The sequence below is a fragment of the Falco peregrinus genome, chromosome 8, assembly GCF_023634155.1.
Source record: "Falco peregrinus isolate bFalPer1 chromosome 8, bFalPer1.pri, whole genome shotgun sequence".
In the NCBI taxonomy this organism is placed as follows: domain Eukaryota; kingdom Metazoa; phylum Chordata; class Aves; order Falconiformes; family Falconidae; genus Falco; species Falco peregrinus.
The window spans coordinates 65003619-65019277 of record NC_073728.1 but is presented as its reverse complement, the minus strand read 5'-3'; the positions used below and the strand labels follow the sequence as shown (position 1 = coordinate 65019277).

General features: G+C 49.2%; 1 protein-coding gene across 1 annotated transcript in view; it reads left to right on the top strand.

Annotated features, from left to right (window-relative positions):
* SH3RF2 (SH3 domain containing ring finger 2) overlaps window positions 1–15659 on the top strand; it is a 44799-nt gene that overhangs the window by 17696 nt on the left and 11444 nt on the right. Inside the window, exons 2-4 of the mRNA XM_055811843.1 lie at window positions 1618–1887; window positions 5890–6213; window positions 14468–14562. Of these exons, the coding sequence (XP_055667818.1) occupies window positions 1618–1887; window positions 5890–6213; window positions 14468–14562 (689 nt within the window). The remainder of the gene's footprint in view (window positions 1–1617; window positions 1888–5889; window positions 6214–14467; window positions 14563–15659) is intronic.

Sequence of the window (15659 nt, the reverse complement as noted above, 5' to 3'; positions counted from 1 at the left end):
CAATATCTGCAGCATTAACAGTTCAGATAATAGTTTAGTTACAGCTGTCTGTCTTCATGCCAAAAACAGTCACTGTTTGCCTCCAGCAAAGAAGGAAACTCTCCCAGTGGCGCACTGTGCAGCAGAGCCGAGCGCATCATCTTGATTGCTGCTTCCATTTGGATGTGAGGCTGGATGGCCCACTCCCCCAGTACAGCACAGAAACGCTGCGTACTGACAGGGGCCCGTGCTAGAATGGCATCATTAAGCCATCGAGGCTCCACAAACACACATGAGGATATTTGTTCTTCCAACTTTTATTTCTAACTTGTCTGCAGAGATGACAGGACGATGGGTCCACTGGCAGCCTGTCCTGTGAGCACGGCACACCTCACAGCGTTCAAACACACGGAACAGGAAGGGACGGGACAGGATTCCAGTTGGAAGGGATCCGCAGTGATCACCTGGTTGAGCTGCCTGACTGCTTCAGGGCCGACCAGCATTTAAAGGAGCAGCATTTGGTTCCAGCCAATGGGCCAGCGGGACAGAGCTTAACACTCGGTGTTTTGCATTTCATACACAACTGTGATGTTGCAAATGGCAATACACTCAAGTTGCGTATTTGTTCTAGGATGCACTTGTGTGGGATGCAGTACTCTAATCCAACAAACATGCTAAAGGTATCTCCGCCTTGTCTTTAGCACAAGTAGGTAAAGATTGAGCCTTTCAGTGTTGCTGATTTCCAGTGCACAGGACCCCCCAAACACATACCTAGAACAGCTACACAGAGCACAGAAAAGGGTGGCGTATCTGCACTTCTCCCAGGAAAAACACCCCTCAGGCTGCCCTCGAGTTGTACCGCGTGGGTTCACAGCACCGGGCTAGGGACAGCTGTGGATTTATTCAGCTGTCTAAATGATCTGTTGCACTGTGTATTAAATTGAGGTTTTGAGTATAGATAAGTGTCAGTAAAGCAGTTATTTTAAGTGAACTCTGTAGTTTCATTTTTATGAGAGTCAAGACGGTAAAGTTCCCTCATCTCTTCTGGGTTTGGTATATCTCTTCTTTCTCATATTATACTGAAACAGCAATATTAAGAAGCCTGTCTTCCTGTAACCCAGAAATAAAATCACAGTGTTACAGCAGGGCGATAACCACAGGAGAGCAGTAACCTGCACTCACCTTGCTCTTGCTATGTTCTTGCAGACATGCACAGTTGGCCACCGCAGGTGACAGCCGCCAGGGAAGCTGGACGATGGCCGAGACCTCCGGTCATTCTGAAATAGAAATACTTGGGTTCATTAAAATAGACATTGTATTAGAGGAGGCCATATAGCAGGCAATAAGATCCCATGGGAAGACTAGTTTAAGGCATTAATTGTTTCTTAATATTCTTAAACAAGTTCAGCCTGCTTTTCATCTTGATAGAAATTTAGCATAAGTATTTTGGAGCTTGTCTTCATTAGAAAAACAAATCAAGAAAGGATGTGGGTAGTTAATCCCAGCAAATGCATGCTTAAGCCTTAGACCTCTAAAATTTTCCCAGTAATTATTTTTGGGGAAAGCTTTTGGGGAATTCTGTCTATGGTGAGTATTGCTGTCACAGATGAACTGCAAGGGCTGTTTCTCATCCCACAGGTCCCAAGAGCCAAGGCCCTGTACACCTACCGAGGGCACAACCCCGGGGAGCTAAGGTTCAACAAGGGGGATATCATCATGCTGCTCCGTCAGCTGGACGAGAACTGGTATCTGGGGGAGGTCAACGGGATCAGCGGCGTTTTCCCAGCCAGCTCCGTGCAAGTCATCAAGCACCTACCCCTGCCAGCACCCCTTGGCAGAGCACTCTACAGCTTTGACCTGAGGAGCAGGGATAAGACTGAAAACAAGGACTGCCTGACGTTTCATAAGGTAACAGCACCCCACAGCAGCTGGGCTGGGCGCTTTTCTTCTTTAGGCTGTGTGCTGTTCTGCTACTCCCCAACTCCATAGGAGCTCCCCTTTGGAAATCAGTGAGGTTCCCAAGCCCGCTCAGACACTGCCACCAGCAGTTAAACCTCCTAGGACTGCCTCATGGGGGTACGTGCAGGATGGGGGCATCCAGAGAGGGATGCTAGTGCCTGCTACGAGCAGCGATTGCAGTCCCTCAGCTCAGCTTCTAATCATGCTGCTGTTGCTGATGAGGAGCGGCCAACGGTGGCAGTCTGCTCTCTCTTGACCAAAACACTCCAGGATCTCTAGAAGACACCTACTGACATAGTAAAGAAAATTGCTTCCAGGTCTGGGGATACATCATTTATGCAGCTTGAACATACCCAGCCTACTGGAGGCATGGATTTTCAGAGCTGAATTTTTACTATATTTCCCTTTATTCCCCAAAGGCTACAGAGCTTGCCTCTACTCTGTTAGAGGACACACTCTTCTGAGTAACTGCACCTCCCAGCAAAGTCAGCTGCCCCTGTAGTGTCAGAACGAGGTGAGGCACGGCAGAGCAGAACAGCAAGTGCTGTCCAGAGGCATCAGTGTCCTCGCAGAGAAGTCATCTCTTTCTCCATCCAGCCAGCAGCACAGCTGCTCTAATGGGTGGGAAGAGGCAGGAGAGAGAGGCTGTGGCCCAGGCCAGGTTCCCCAGGGAGTCCATGCTGGATGTGGAGTGGCTAGCAGGGGGCAAGAGAAATCAAACAGCTGAGAGCCAGTTGTGGCTTATGATCAAGGGGAGGAACTGACAGAGAGAAGTCCATTCAGAGCAGCAGCATTACATCACCAGCAGCTCTATAAAATGTGGGTGCTCAACTTGCTAGTGCAGATGCAGAGATGCCAGGCAGCCAGCAATCCTCCCTTTGTCATTTGGATTCACTTATTAGCAGGAGGCACCTGCCTTGGTTTTCTGCTGTCTGCGTTCACTTGTTTTTTCTCTTTCACTCAATTTGCCTTTGTTTCACAGCTTACTCATTCTGTTTATTTGCATCAGGAGGCTGTGCTCATCTCCACTCCCACAGCAAAGTTCACACGTGGGGAGTTAGCGCACATCTAAACAAACAGACGCTTCTGCAAAATGGCAAGAGCATCTTCCTGTCCCCCTGCTTTGTGACAGTGGTCGGTTGTTACCGTACGAAATTACAAAGGCTGAAGGAGTCACTTCAGCAACTCCCTTCTGCAGTAACCTCGAGGCAGTGGCAGCACTCGGCATGTTAGTTTAGAAGGGAGAAAAACATGAATTTTTTTCTGTAAATTCTCTTTATTCCCCCCCCCAAGGCAGATATCCTTAACAAGATGAAATGAAAACATCTTCAAAGTTAACAAAATTTACTTCTGCTGGGCTGCTCAGGAGTGTAAATCTTTCCAAAGAGATGTACCTATCAGTCAATACAAACTAGCTTTTTTCCTCTGCATTATTTCAAATACCTTACTCCAGCAAATGTCAGGTGATCTCGGCTGCTGAAATAGAGATGGGAAGTTCTCAGCAGTATGACACCAATTGCCTCTGCACTTACATAGGGGTTTTTCTCTTGCTTCCTAGCTACAGTGCTACTTGTATTATTAGTTGTGTGCGTGGCAATTACAGAGGCATTTCCACGCCATGGAAACCACCCAGCAAGTCAAAGGCTTCTCATGCCCTCACCCTCAGACTCGTGTCCACAGTCCCGGTTCAGCCACGCTCCTGCCTTTAAATTAAAAGCAAGTTTGAGCTTTGTGCTGAGTTAGGCCAGACAAGGTGGCATTTCAGAACACACAGACACCAAAATCTGTGCTGAACAGGACCCGACAGGACCGCGCCACGGTGGGTGTTCGATGAGGCCGCTCTGCGAAATGGCAGGGTGAGCCCTCTCCCACCCTGGCACCCACCTCTGCCGCAAGGGAGGGCGGGTGACACCATGTTCCTGCCCTCCAGGGTGACAGCATCACCACCCTCGCAGGGCTGATGGGAACAGAGGGCACGTTAGGTGACAAAGCAGGGCTGGCCCTTCCCCATTTTGGGGGTACAGCCCCACCGCCACCGTGCCCACCCAATGCCATGCCGGGCAGTGGCTGGTGCCAGCACCCATGGGCAGAGCCCCGCTCCAGCCTGGCAGGGCCCCCTGCCCCAGCCCTGCGGGTAGCCAGCCAACAGCTGTCCCTCACCACCGCAAAGCCTCCACAGTGACAAAAAAATCAGGGACAAAAATGGAAAATTCAGGCAAAACATCAAAACTGCATTTTTAGCAGGCTCTGTTGTAGCCAGCTCCTGTGTAGCTCTGCTCTGCGTGGATCTGCCCTGTGAGCCCCCCCCAGCTGCTTCCCGGGGCTGCATGGGGGCTGCAGGGGTGTTGGCTGGGCACAGTGGCTCCCAGCCACCACCAGCACATCACGGGTCGCATCCCCAGCACTCCAGTTCTGCAGACCTTTAAGCCACCCGCTCCCTGACAGAACTTCGTTAGCACTGGTCTAGACATTAATTGTATTCCTGCCGTTTAGCTTGAGATGCAGGGTGTAAGTGGCACCAACAAGAATTCCTAGAAATAAAATTAATACTTGTAATCACCATAATTACAGCAAGCACTTCTTTGTGGCTATTTTATAAAAGGATACTAGTAAAACATCTTATTTGAAGCTCTCATACATTTTGTAAAATGTCTTTTCATTTAATGAAATCATTTTCGTTTCAGTAATTACTTAAGTCTGGAGTTAACAGAAATAAGTTAGTTAGGGCCACATAAAGCCACGAAGGAATTAGAAATTAATTATGGAGAAGGCAAAGGTAGGTCTGTTTTGGGAGATGCCAGGCTTTTCTTGGCTTTGACACTTAGGTTTATGCTCCATTTTATCGTGTCTCCTGGTGTTTAGAGAAGGCAGGAAAATGTTTCCAGTTTAGGCTAAAGTTTAATTACATACAAAAATGACAATATTGCTATCTTATATATGTACAGATGCACACAATATGGTTTTTAAACCTTGCTTTAAGGAGTGAGGAGGAGGGAAATGTGAAAACAATCCCTGCTTTAAAATCATAATGCTTGACAGACACCTGTACCTCTCCTGCGTTAGAGTCAGCCTTGTCCATCCCAGGAGTCGGGCACATTGCCTCATATGAGTGGGTGAGAATCTCAAAGTTTTGCAATTCGTTAATGTCAGCAGTAAATCATGATTAATTCCTCTGGCAGTCATCGTGGTAAAAAACACTGTCACCACATGCCCTTTGCTATTAATACTGTATGATCAGCAGTTCCCAAGAAATACTGTTTGAACGTTGCCTGTATGCAGACTCAGGGCCTGACTCTTCCCTCATTAAACCCAGTGGTTAATGAGCCAGGCTTTCAATGGAAGCAGGACCAAGCCATGAACGTTTAGACCTACAGAGACGTAACTGGGTGGCTTTACTTCTGCTGGGAAAGTCACCATCAGTGAGGGCTTCTCCAAGCTCTTGACTTCGAGTCAGCTGCAGGGCACTGACACCCTGCTGCCAGTCACACCTAAGCATGCCAGCACAAAGTAGAAAAGAAAGATGTGCCCAAATGTCCCTTCTAATTTAGAGTTAATTTTTTATAATGCTGCTAGAGAGTCAGCCAGCTCTCCTTATACCTCTGCAAGCCAAAGGGTTTGACAGGAAAAAAGCTTCCTGTAAAGTACTGGGCAGGGGGGGAACGCTCAGCTTCAGTAACATGTTGTCTAAGCAACACATTTTTCAAACCAGTTTCAATTTTGCTGTCAGCTTTGCATCAGTAATTTTGCATTCGGGATTTGTTACTGAAAACATACCAGGGAAACGACTGAGCCACGGGTTTTTAAAGATCACCTGTAACATCATCTGAAATCTGCTGGCAGCTCTGCTGCCAGGTAGGAAAAGAGAGGAAAAAGGAACAACTGAGCAGGTGCTGGGCTGTGCCAGGCGTAACTTCTGAAGCATGCCATCACATCTCCCTTTGTCTCTTCCAGCCAAACACCACTGCAAGGCAACTCCTGCAGACCAGCAAAAGCCACTGGTCCCCTCAGTTTAAGCGCACATCCCTCCGAACGGCATCTCCCAAAGCAAAGGGCGCGGATTCACCAGCTTTCCCCAAGGTGCCCGACTCCAGGTGCAAGAGCCTGCGGCAGTTCTCCATCACCACTGCCCTGAACACCCTCAACCGGATAGTCCACGCGCCTGCTGAGCGGCAGGCGCTGGAGATCAGCTCCCCCGTGCTCATCAGCTCCAGCAACCCCACCGTGGCCACCCAGAGCAGCGAGAAAGCACAGTTTCCCTGCAGCAGCCCTCTCCAGGTAAGGAAGTGGCAGCATGGATGCTGTGGGAACAGTATGAGTCCAAAATGCAGGTCCTGGGTAGGGATACTCCATGTGCAGGTGGCAATGCAAAAAGCATACACATGCAAAGGCAAAGCACCTGTGCTGATAGCATCAGTAAGAGATGTCACCCACATCAGGCTGCCTGGGATTTTTTTCCACTCTTTTTGAATCTGAAAGGTCTGTCTTCAGAGTTCAGGGGCCCAAGGGAATTAATCAAAAGAGAAAATCCGTTATCAAAGCACATTGGTAAAGCACATTCCCATTCTGATTTCTGCCCTACTGCGGTGAGCTCCATGTGCAGAGGGGGAGAAAACAGAGAGCTTAATTTGCAAAATAAAATATTTTTCATTTTAGGAAGTAAGGAACGTGACTTCCCAAGGGAGCTAATGGAGCCTCAGTCCATTCAGACATGCACGTGTGTGTGTGTGCTTGGATTCACACTGCAAGCAAACATCTGTTTTGTCACATCAAGATGTAGATCAAAACCAGATAGTTCTGCAGTTCTCAGCATTTGCAAAATTAAAGCTAAAACCAGCCATTGCCCATGTTCACCTGTGTTGCTTTGATGATGAGCCTTTCTGAGCTCCTCACAGAATTAAGTTGCACTGGCATGGCAGGACCTGCAGAATCAGGCCCTGAGTTATGAGCAAATAAATGCCCAGTAAGATCGGTGAGGAGGCTGCCCTGCGCTGAGCAGATCTGTACTGCCAGGGATTGCTTGCACAGCTTTTTCATCTAACCCCTATGCTTAAAAGGAAAGGAGAAACCTGCTCTTGTTAATAATTGGTATTTCAATTTTTCTGGTAAAGTCTCAAGCATATAAGGAGTCCCCGGCATCCCCAATGCTCATCCTTAACGGTAAGCATTGGGCTTAATTGAAAAAATTTATCAAGTTTAATCGCTGCCTGAAATCTCAGCCCTGGCGCTCACATTTGGGTATCTATAACCACCACCTTTACTCTGCCCGCTGGGGCACACAAAGGCGTTGCGGAGGCACAGAGCTCCATTACTGTACCCTAAAACACAAAGTTGTCTCCAAAGGCAAACTGCCTACAGAACAGGCTTCCTCACACAATGTCACCTCAGCAGTGTTACAACATCTACAGACATAATGAAGAAGCCTCCTGCTTCTTCTAACCAGGGCTGTCAGCCCTTCTGAAAAGCAGTCGGGGTCTCTGCCACAGCCCACTGCAGCCTCTGCCTGCACCTGCCCACCTCCTCCCGGGCACCGGCTCCTGCCAGGGCAGCTCCTGCTGGGGCAGGGGGCACCCCACGGGTCCCTGCCAGCCTGCTCTGAACCCAGGACTGTGCTGAGAGAAGATGAACCTGTGGCCGAGATAATAAACATAGACTGACCTTTTGGAGTATATCTGCTCCTTACTTTAGGAGGCAAAAGATTCTTATTCCTTCTTCACACTCTGACTAAAGATCTCAATACAGAATCTTCACAGATCATCTGAAATGGGAGAAAAAAAGGTTTTGTTTAGATTTATATGACATCTTTCATATTCAAGGTTGCTCTAACGTTTTATAAAGCAATAAGCCAGCCCCTGGTAGTTCAGTGTCTGCAATAAAACCCAGTAGGCATTTTGTACTTAGCAATAGCCTGCAAAAAGCCTTGGATGTTAGATCCTGTTTTATGTGAGAGGAAATGAAGCCTTACAATAGAACTGTAATTCAATTGAAATGGTATCATGTCTCGCGAACCCAATATAATTTTACCAGAAACATCTCAGTGTGAACTATTGTCAATAGCAGAAGCAATAGAGGGAACATGTTAACGCTGTGCCCTGGAAGGGTTGGTGTTTCCTTTCTTCTAAACAACGGGTTATCTCCCAGAGGGCTGCAGGAGGATCCCTCTTGTTCACAGGGCCACACAGGTTGCAGCTTTTCCTTTTTCCATCTCCGGGTTTGCGTTGCAATGACTGACCTGCAAAGTTGTGACTCCTCTGCAAGCCCAGATACACGCTGACAGGCTGGACCATGCTGGCCATATCCCAGTGAGGTCACTCATCCTTCCTCCTAATATTAATCAGATGCAAAAGCTGTGGGGGTGAACGTGTTGATAAGGCAGCTCACATGATCAGAACAAAGTTGCAGCATTGGGGAATAATAGGAGAGACAAGAGCTGATGCCGATCCCGAGGGCTGGTCTGCCCCACTCAGCAGCTTCTGGTGGAAGTTCAGCTTTGACAGCAAGTGCTAAGACTTTGGAAAAACTGCAGTGCATCTCCAAAAGTATGGTTGTTCCATGGCAATTGGTTTTATATACACAACATTACTTGAAAGGAAAAGATCAATGTTTCTTGGGTTTAAACTACTCCAGATAAAAGTTTGGAAGCAAGGAGCAGTTCCGTGCCTACTGCCAGCCCTGGAGTACAAGTTCCAAGCTGGGGTCTTCTGTTATTAGCAATATAGTAAAGAGTGGGTTGAATCACACCCTTAATTGCTTCCGTGCATTTTCGTGCTCCCCGCTAAGCCTGCAGAAGTTGAGTAGCCTGGATCTTTGTGGATGGTCACAAATATGGTGCAGCAGATGGAGCTGAGTCTACAGCACCGCTCAGCCTTTCTGACTCTGGGCTGAAACCCTGCCCAGGGCTGACCCGGTGCCGCGCCTGCACTCACACACGGCTGTGCTGCGGCGGGAGCAGCGGTGGCCGCTCTTGAACCCCCAGGAGCCAGCCCCAAACAGCACAGCCCCTGCGAGGAGCTCCCGACACCCGCTGTGCAAGACTGAACAATTTGCGAGAATGAAGTAGGCAAGGATTTAACCGGTTAAGTGGGAATTATCCCAGGAGAACCAAGCCCAACATTGGATAACCTCAGCTGGCAGGCAAGGGTGAGGTATACCAGAAAGGCCGGGCGATGGGGGGGTGGAAAGTGCCCCCCTGGCCGCCAGCGCTGACATCGTCCTCCACGGAGCAGAGGGACGGTGTGGGAAGGCAGCAGCCTGCCCGAGATGGCAGGCGAAGCCACGGAGGCTGCGCATGGTTAGAGGATGAATCACTGGCAGAAGGAATGTGCACCACAGCATCCGCCCTCCCTGGGAGCCAGGGAAAGCCTGCCTCCCCATCTGGGGCTCCATGCGGAGCCCTGAGAAATCTGAGAGCATCCCAGGCCCCTGGGCTCCGCACCCGAACACCGGAGCTTTTCTCCACCCACGAAAGGAGCTGCCCCAGCAGCAGCAGCGCAGCCCCGCGCCCGCCTCCGCGCCGGGCAGGCACCCGCTCGCCAGGAGCGCACCCTCCACCGAGCACTCGGGGCTCTTGTGTCCTTTCAGGCAACGACCCCGTTTCATTCCCAGTTCAAGACAAGGATTTAAGGCCCCACAAGAGCAGGTGGAAGGAAAGGAGCTGTGCTGCGACCAGGTTTAGCACTAGTGAGGGTTAGGATCACAGGAGGGGGTGTCTAGCAGCAGCCATCACTTGAGGATGGGGCAGGAGAGCAACCTCAGCCATCAAACTGGAAAACATGGAACCCTGAAACTACCTGAGCATTTAAATCCATCGCCTCTTCCAGGACAGGCTTCCAGACAGATACTGAACATACATTTGGATCAGGTAATTTAGAAAAAAAAGATTCCACACATTTTGAATGGATGCATTCATTGCTTTCTTTGGGGTAGGGGTCAAAAAAAGTGGTATTTTTCCAGTAGCATGTAGTTATGTGACATTTTCCCTATGCTATAAGACTACACATGCCTGAGGGAGACAGAAGAGATCATTAGCATCCCCCAAAGCACCCTGTGCGTGACACATTCCCCCATGGCATCACGTCTCGAGCGATGCTGGTGCTTGGTGAGGGGAGAGGGAGCAGGAGGGGCTGCACCTTGGGCACACACCGCAACAAAGCACGGCTTAAGAAGCGAAGCTGAAGAGGCTGTGCTAGGTGCTTGTATGGCTTTCCAAACCACAACGCGTCTGCCTGCCTGGCATTTCCACCACCAAGGCCCAGGTCGGACTCATTTCAGCCCATAAAAGGGAAGAACCGGCAGCAGCCAGCCCTGCCGCCAGCCCTCCTCCTGCTCTTCCTTCCCCTTCCAGGTGCCAAGCCAGGCTCAGGCGGGAGCCAGAACCAGTTTGCAGGGCTTGTGGTGCACCGTGTCTGTGCATGTGCCTGTTGTGCAAGCCCTGACTGCCGGGGCAAGGGGAGCAAGCACTACCGAGCTGCGCCCTCCCTTGCCGCGTCCAGCAGAAAGCACCAGCAGCTGCAGGAAGCTCTTCCCGGTCCCAGCTGAGCTTATCCCGCTGGGCTGGCCGGTACGTGGGTCAGGGAACATCTGGCTAAGAGCTGCTGCTACCCTTTGCTGCTCGTTCAAGTGAGCTGATAAACCCGACATCTGCCTTCTAGTACATTTGGCTTTTCTATGCAATAAATGATCTGAAACTGGCGGGATCCAACTTTCAGCAGCACCAAGAGCACCGGCTGCCCCGTGATGCAGTGGGGAAAATCCTCCTCCCCACAAGGCATCTCATGAACACTCTCGACAGGGAATTGCCTGAGTCAGCAGGGCACTGTAGAGAGGAGCCAAGCTAGAAATCATGTTGGTGACAAGCTAGGTGGGGAGATGGAGTAAGAGAGGGATTTAAGGAGAAGCAGGAAACAAAACTCTTTGTACTTACAAGGGCTTGCAAGGTATTCACAGGAGATCAGCAAAAGTGAGTACTGAAATCAGTTTTATGTGGCTAGAAAATATTTCATTCAACCTTTTTTCTTCTCTGTTGAAAATTCAAAACCAGCTTTGATGCAGGCTCTGAAAGGATTGCTGCTTCCACGAAGAGGGGGAACAGAGAGAGAAAAAACATTAAGCTTTCCATCCAGAGGTGGACATTTCAGCACAGTTCCATCAGGACAACCAGCAAAAGGTTGTAATTTTGCTCCAATGCAGGAAAAAGAAACTCCAAATCCCCAAATTCTGAAGGTTTTGATTATGAAAACTATTAAAACGGAATTATAATTTCCAGTCACCTTTGATTATATGAGAGCCTAGTCTGACCCTACCTGGACTAGAAAATGAAGAACACAAAGATGGTTTGAAGCTGACCTGCCACTCTGGGTCCAGAGACAGAAGCTATAGTTGCTGGTTTTTTTTAATTAACTTCATTTACTGGAGAGCAACAGAGCTGGTGAGTCATGTTTTTTTTCCCCTAGGTCCTTGCTAAGCCAGTGCTTCAGCACCGTGTTACAGACATGACCACTAGAAATTAGATTTGAAATGAATAAGAGATTAAAGCCCTGACAACTTGCATCATTAAAGGTCCTGTGGTCTTGGCTGGAGAGCATGACTGCCAGCCACATCCCAGCCCAGCGACTTTCCACTGGGCTGAGATTCCCCAGAGACACTGCTCCAGCTGCCCTGCCTTGCTGGGAACTGGCTGCAGCGGCACAGCTTGGCTAGTGCCTTCCAGTGCACATAGTGCTGCATTCCAAATGGGATGAACTACTTGCTCAGTTCACCCCAGGACATATTCTTTGCTTTAGAAGGGACAGATCAGCAGAAGAGAGCATTGTCAGGATGCCAGTTTGAACGCTGCCATCCTTTCCTCCAAACCCGCAGACCCAGCCCACGCAAACAGGCCAGGACGCTGCTGAGCACCCTCCCTCACTGCCTCCAGCTCTGCTGCTGGCCAGAAAAGCAGAAGTAGAAAAGAAACTGAGGAGGAGGAGCAGCATGCATGGTGGGCACAGAGCAGCGGGGTCAGTGACTGGGACCTTCCTGGGCCGGGCTCAGCAGCACCGCTTGTTCTCACCGTTTTCAGAAGCCCTGGGAGCGGCAACAGCAAACTTGCCAGGCCAGAGAGACCCCGCCACCTCCTCAGGCTCGCATGGCCCCCGGAGAGCCCCCGAGCAAGGCAAGAACTGCGGGGGTTACCACCATGGCTGGGTCCCTGCCGGCAGGGACCACCTCTGGAGGACACAGATGTCTTCATCCTTGTACCAGCTAAACCCCTGCCTCGCTGCTGGGCACAGAAACAAGGCCAGCTAGACTGTCCACCAAAGTTCAGCTTAAATTATTTTGCTTTTGCCATTTGAAAGATAGCTGGGTTTTCACATGAAAGGGAAGGGTCTACTACCTTCCCTAGAAAGTTCTCTGTTTACATTGAAACACCTTCTACCCTGACTGCTACAGAAGTTTGCAACCAGCAAGGAAAATATTCCCTTTAAAGCACGCCATCACACAGCTCCCAACAGGATCTAGCCCAGCACCTTCCTCCTCTGGCATGGCAGGAATTCCCCCATCGGATAGATCAGATAACCCACCGGCACTCCAAGGCCAGAGATGCCAACACACAAACTTCCAGCAGGAGCTGCAGCCCCAGCAGAGGGGTAAAAGCAGAGGAGGCACTTAGACCTACACCTCCACCATGCACTTCAGCAGCTTTTCTTGGTGGAAGCACTTTGTATAGTTGGCTTAGGAGGTTTTATCTGCATGTTCTTCAGATGTTTTTGGAAAAGAATTAACATTTCCCATATCTAATAGCTCTAGTGCTGATTTTTTACCGCTCAATCAGCCAGCTACAAAACACTAATTCACCTTACACCAGCAACCAAGTGAAACATCTCCACATCTTGTTCTTGGCACCTGGAAGCTCCCTCAAGCCTGCACAGTACACTGGAGATGGAGGTGGAGAGTTTATCAGCCTCAGAGAGGTCATCCTATTTACTCCTCAATGTGCAGGGCACGCAAGCAGCACTGCTCTTACACAAGAAGCTGGTGTTTGCAGAAATTTCTTATATTCTTTCCACTGCATGGCCTTCACCCTTTGAACAAAAGCCCCACCTCCTTGCAGTCCCCTCATGGAGGTGAAAACCCTGCAGAGATCAGCGCTATGGGAGCTGGGGACAGTGCCCATGGTGGGACCACGCCAGAGCCCAGCAAGCACAAAGGACAAATAACCGAAACCAAACTCAGAAGAACAGGGGCACCCTGCAGGCAGGTTCTGGGGTAACAGCCAGATGCTCAGCAGGACGCCGGGCAGAGGATGCCCAGCAGCGCATGCTCACCTCAGAAACCCCCTAAGCAGGTGGATGTCACCTGACCTGTGAGACATGGAGGTACAGGGGAAGGGGAACGGCCAAGCACACTGCCCGCATCCTCACCAGCACAGCAGGGAGGTCCAAGGAGGCATCTCCTTGCCTTTGGTGGGCAGCGGCGGGGCCAGGCGCTCGCCCACTGCAGCAGCAGGTCAGGCACGGTGTGCTCAAGGCACACAGTTACCTTGACAGCAGAAACGGGGCCGAGGTTCCTCCCTTGAACGTGAAAGGCCCCCAGAAGAGGACAGAAGGGGCATTATGGTGGCTGGTACCTCTCCATAGATGAAAAATGATGGTGGGGAAAGGGCCACCACAAACTAAATGCAAACCCAGGTGAAGTGCCTCTGCCCGCGCAGCTGCTGCCTTTACCCGGCACAGTCTGCACTGTGCACACACATGGGTCTGTGGAGCTCCTCGAGACACCACAGACGTAGTAAATACCTTTAATAATAGTTATTAAAAGATCACTGGGGCAAGGACTGTATTATTTAGGGTTTAGACTATGCCAATACTCCCAGATGGAGCTAAATACATAACAAGTAGAACAGCAATGATTACACCAGCCCTCACCTGGCAGACGTGACTGTCTCCTCCTGGTTAGCAAAGTCTGGGCTTGAAATGCTCCTTTCCCATTCTGAAGCAGGCAGCAGAGACAATGAATCAGAGGTACTCACCTTCTTCAGAGCCAAGCAAAAAGGGGCAAGAAAACGCTGAGGACACGGAGAGAGGCAAAGGAGTGCTCCCCTGCTCCAGTGGATCTTGTACAGATAGGATGAGCAACAGTTACAGGTTTAGGGCTCAAGCTGAACTCCTGGAATCCACGGCTGTTCAGTTAAGCTTATCCTGTTTCATCGTTGCTGTGAGAGCCTCCTCACACACAGGTTACCTGTCCCAACAAGTTCCCATGGGATAAGCACCATCAGTCCCACTGGGCCATACCCTGGAAAGCATCTCACTGTTGAAGTGGAAGGTCTTCCTCTTACTGCCTGCTCTTTTGTTTGCCAAATGCTCCAAACTCATCTTTCTCCCAAAACATCTTTGGGTTTTGGTTTTGGTGGTGGATATGGGTTTTTTTTGCTGTTTTTTGTTTTTTTTCTGAAGGGTAGATGAAGCCTGTGAAGTGTTTTTAGTTGCTCTTCCAGTGGCTAAAATAAGTCTACATTCAGGTTAATATATTGGTTTCTTTCTCCCTCTAGGTCAGTGCATCTTACTACCCTGTGCCAGGATCACTGGGGCACTCTGCAGCCATTGTCACTCTTCCCCATCTGCAGCATCACATATCAGCTTATATGTACGTAACTGAGATACATGCGGGCGGGGTGGAGGGGCGTGTAATTTTCTGTACCTTCACCTTAGGCTTATCCAGCTAAAGGTTCTTGCATGCCGGGAGGTAAAGGCAGAGCAGAGTGCAGCTCCCATGGGCTTGGATCCAAAAGCAGATCCTCGTAGGAATGTACTTGGCTGGTCTAAGCAGGGGGTCACAGCGACTTAATATCACTGTTAAATTATTATATTCCCAGCAGGTGAACCGTCCTTGCGCATAACTACCTTACTTCATATCCACAGATACATAGTTCTGCCTACTTGTCAACAGTATGTTTTACATTTTTTTAAAGAAACTAATTACTCCTTAAGTGCCTCTAGTTATTTATTTTAAAACAGTGAAGGTCACTGGTGTTTTGAATGATCCAATCTTTTAGTACTTTCCCAGGGTTAAAATTTGCAGATTATATATTGTAATGATCTGGTTTCCTCCAGATAAGATTCATCAGCCTGGCACTGTAGTAAGCTACCTAATGACAACAAAACAGCAACAAGCTGTCGACACGGTAATTAGCACCTCCACAGTATCAAGCCAGACCTGTGGAAACACTAGTACACGTGAGCAATACCTATAAATCTGTACTACGCTCATAATGTTTGCTACTTGTGTGCATTAGCATAGGTCACCCAAGACTATTACACACAATTAATCCTAAACACTAGAAAACTCCTTGGACCCTACAATAACTTGCAGAATGAGGAGTGTGTTAAAGCGTTCCATCAGCTGCCTATTTTGCATAGCTCCTTTTTCAACCCTATAATACCAGACCAGTATCTGCATGTCCTGCCCTTCAAGATGAATCCTGTATAAAGTGATAAGCCACTGCGGAATAAGAACACCCTTACAATGAACCTCGCCTGCTCTGGGCAAGTAACAGAAGTCACTTCATGTAAATGCAGGCGTTTCAAGTCAAACTTTCACGTGATTATTCTGAACAACAGGGAGAGATAAACCTTTTAAAAAGTTATGAGATAGTCAAGGACTATCTAGACAACTAGGTCTGTGGTTACTATTTCTTAAATAGTATTTCATAATTGCTGTACTGGTCTGTAACTCATTAATAT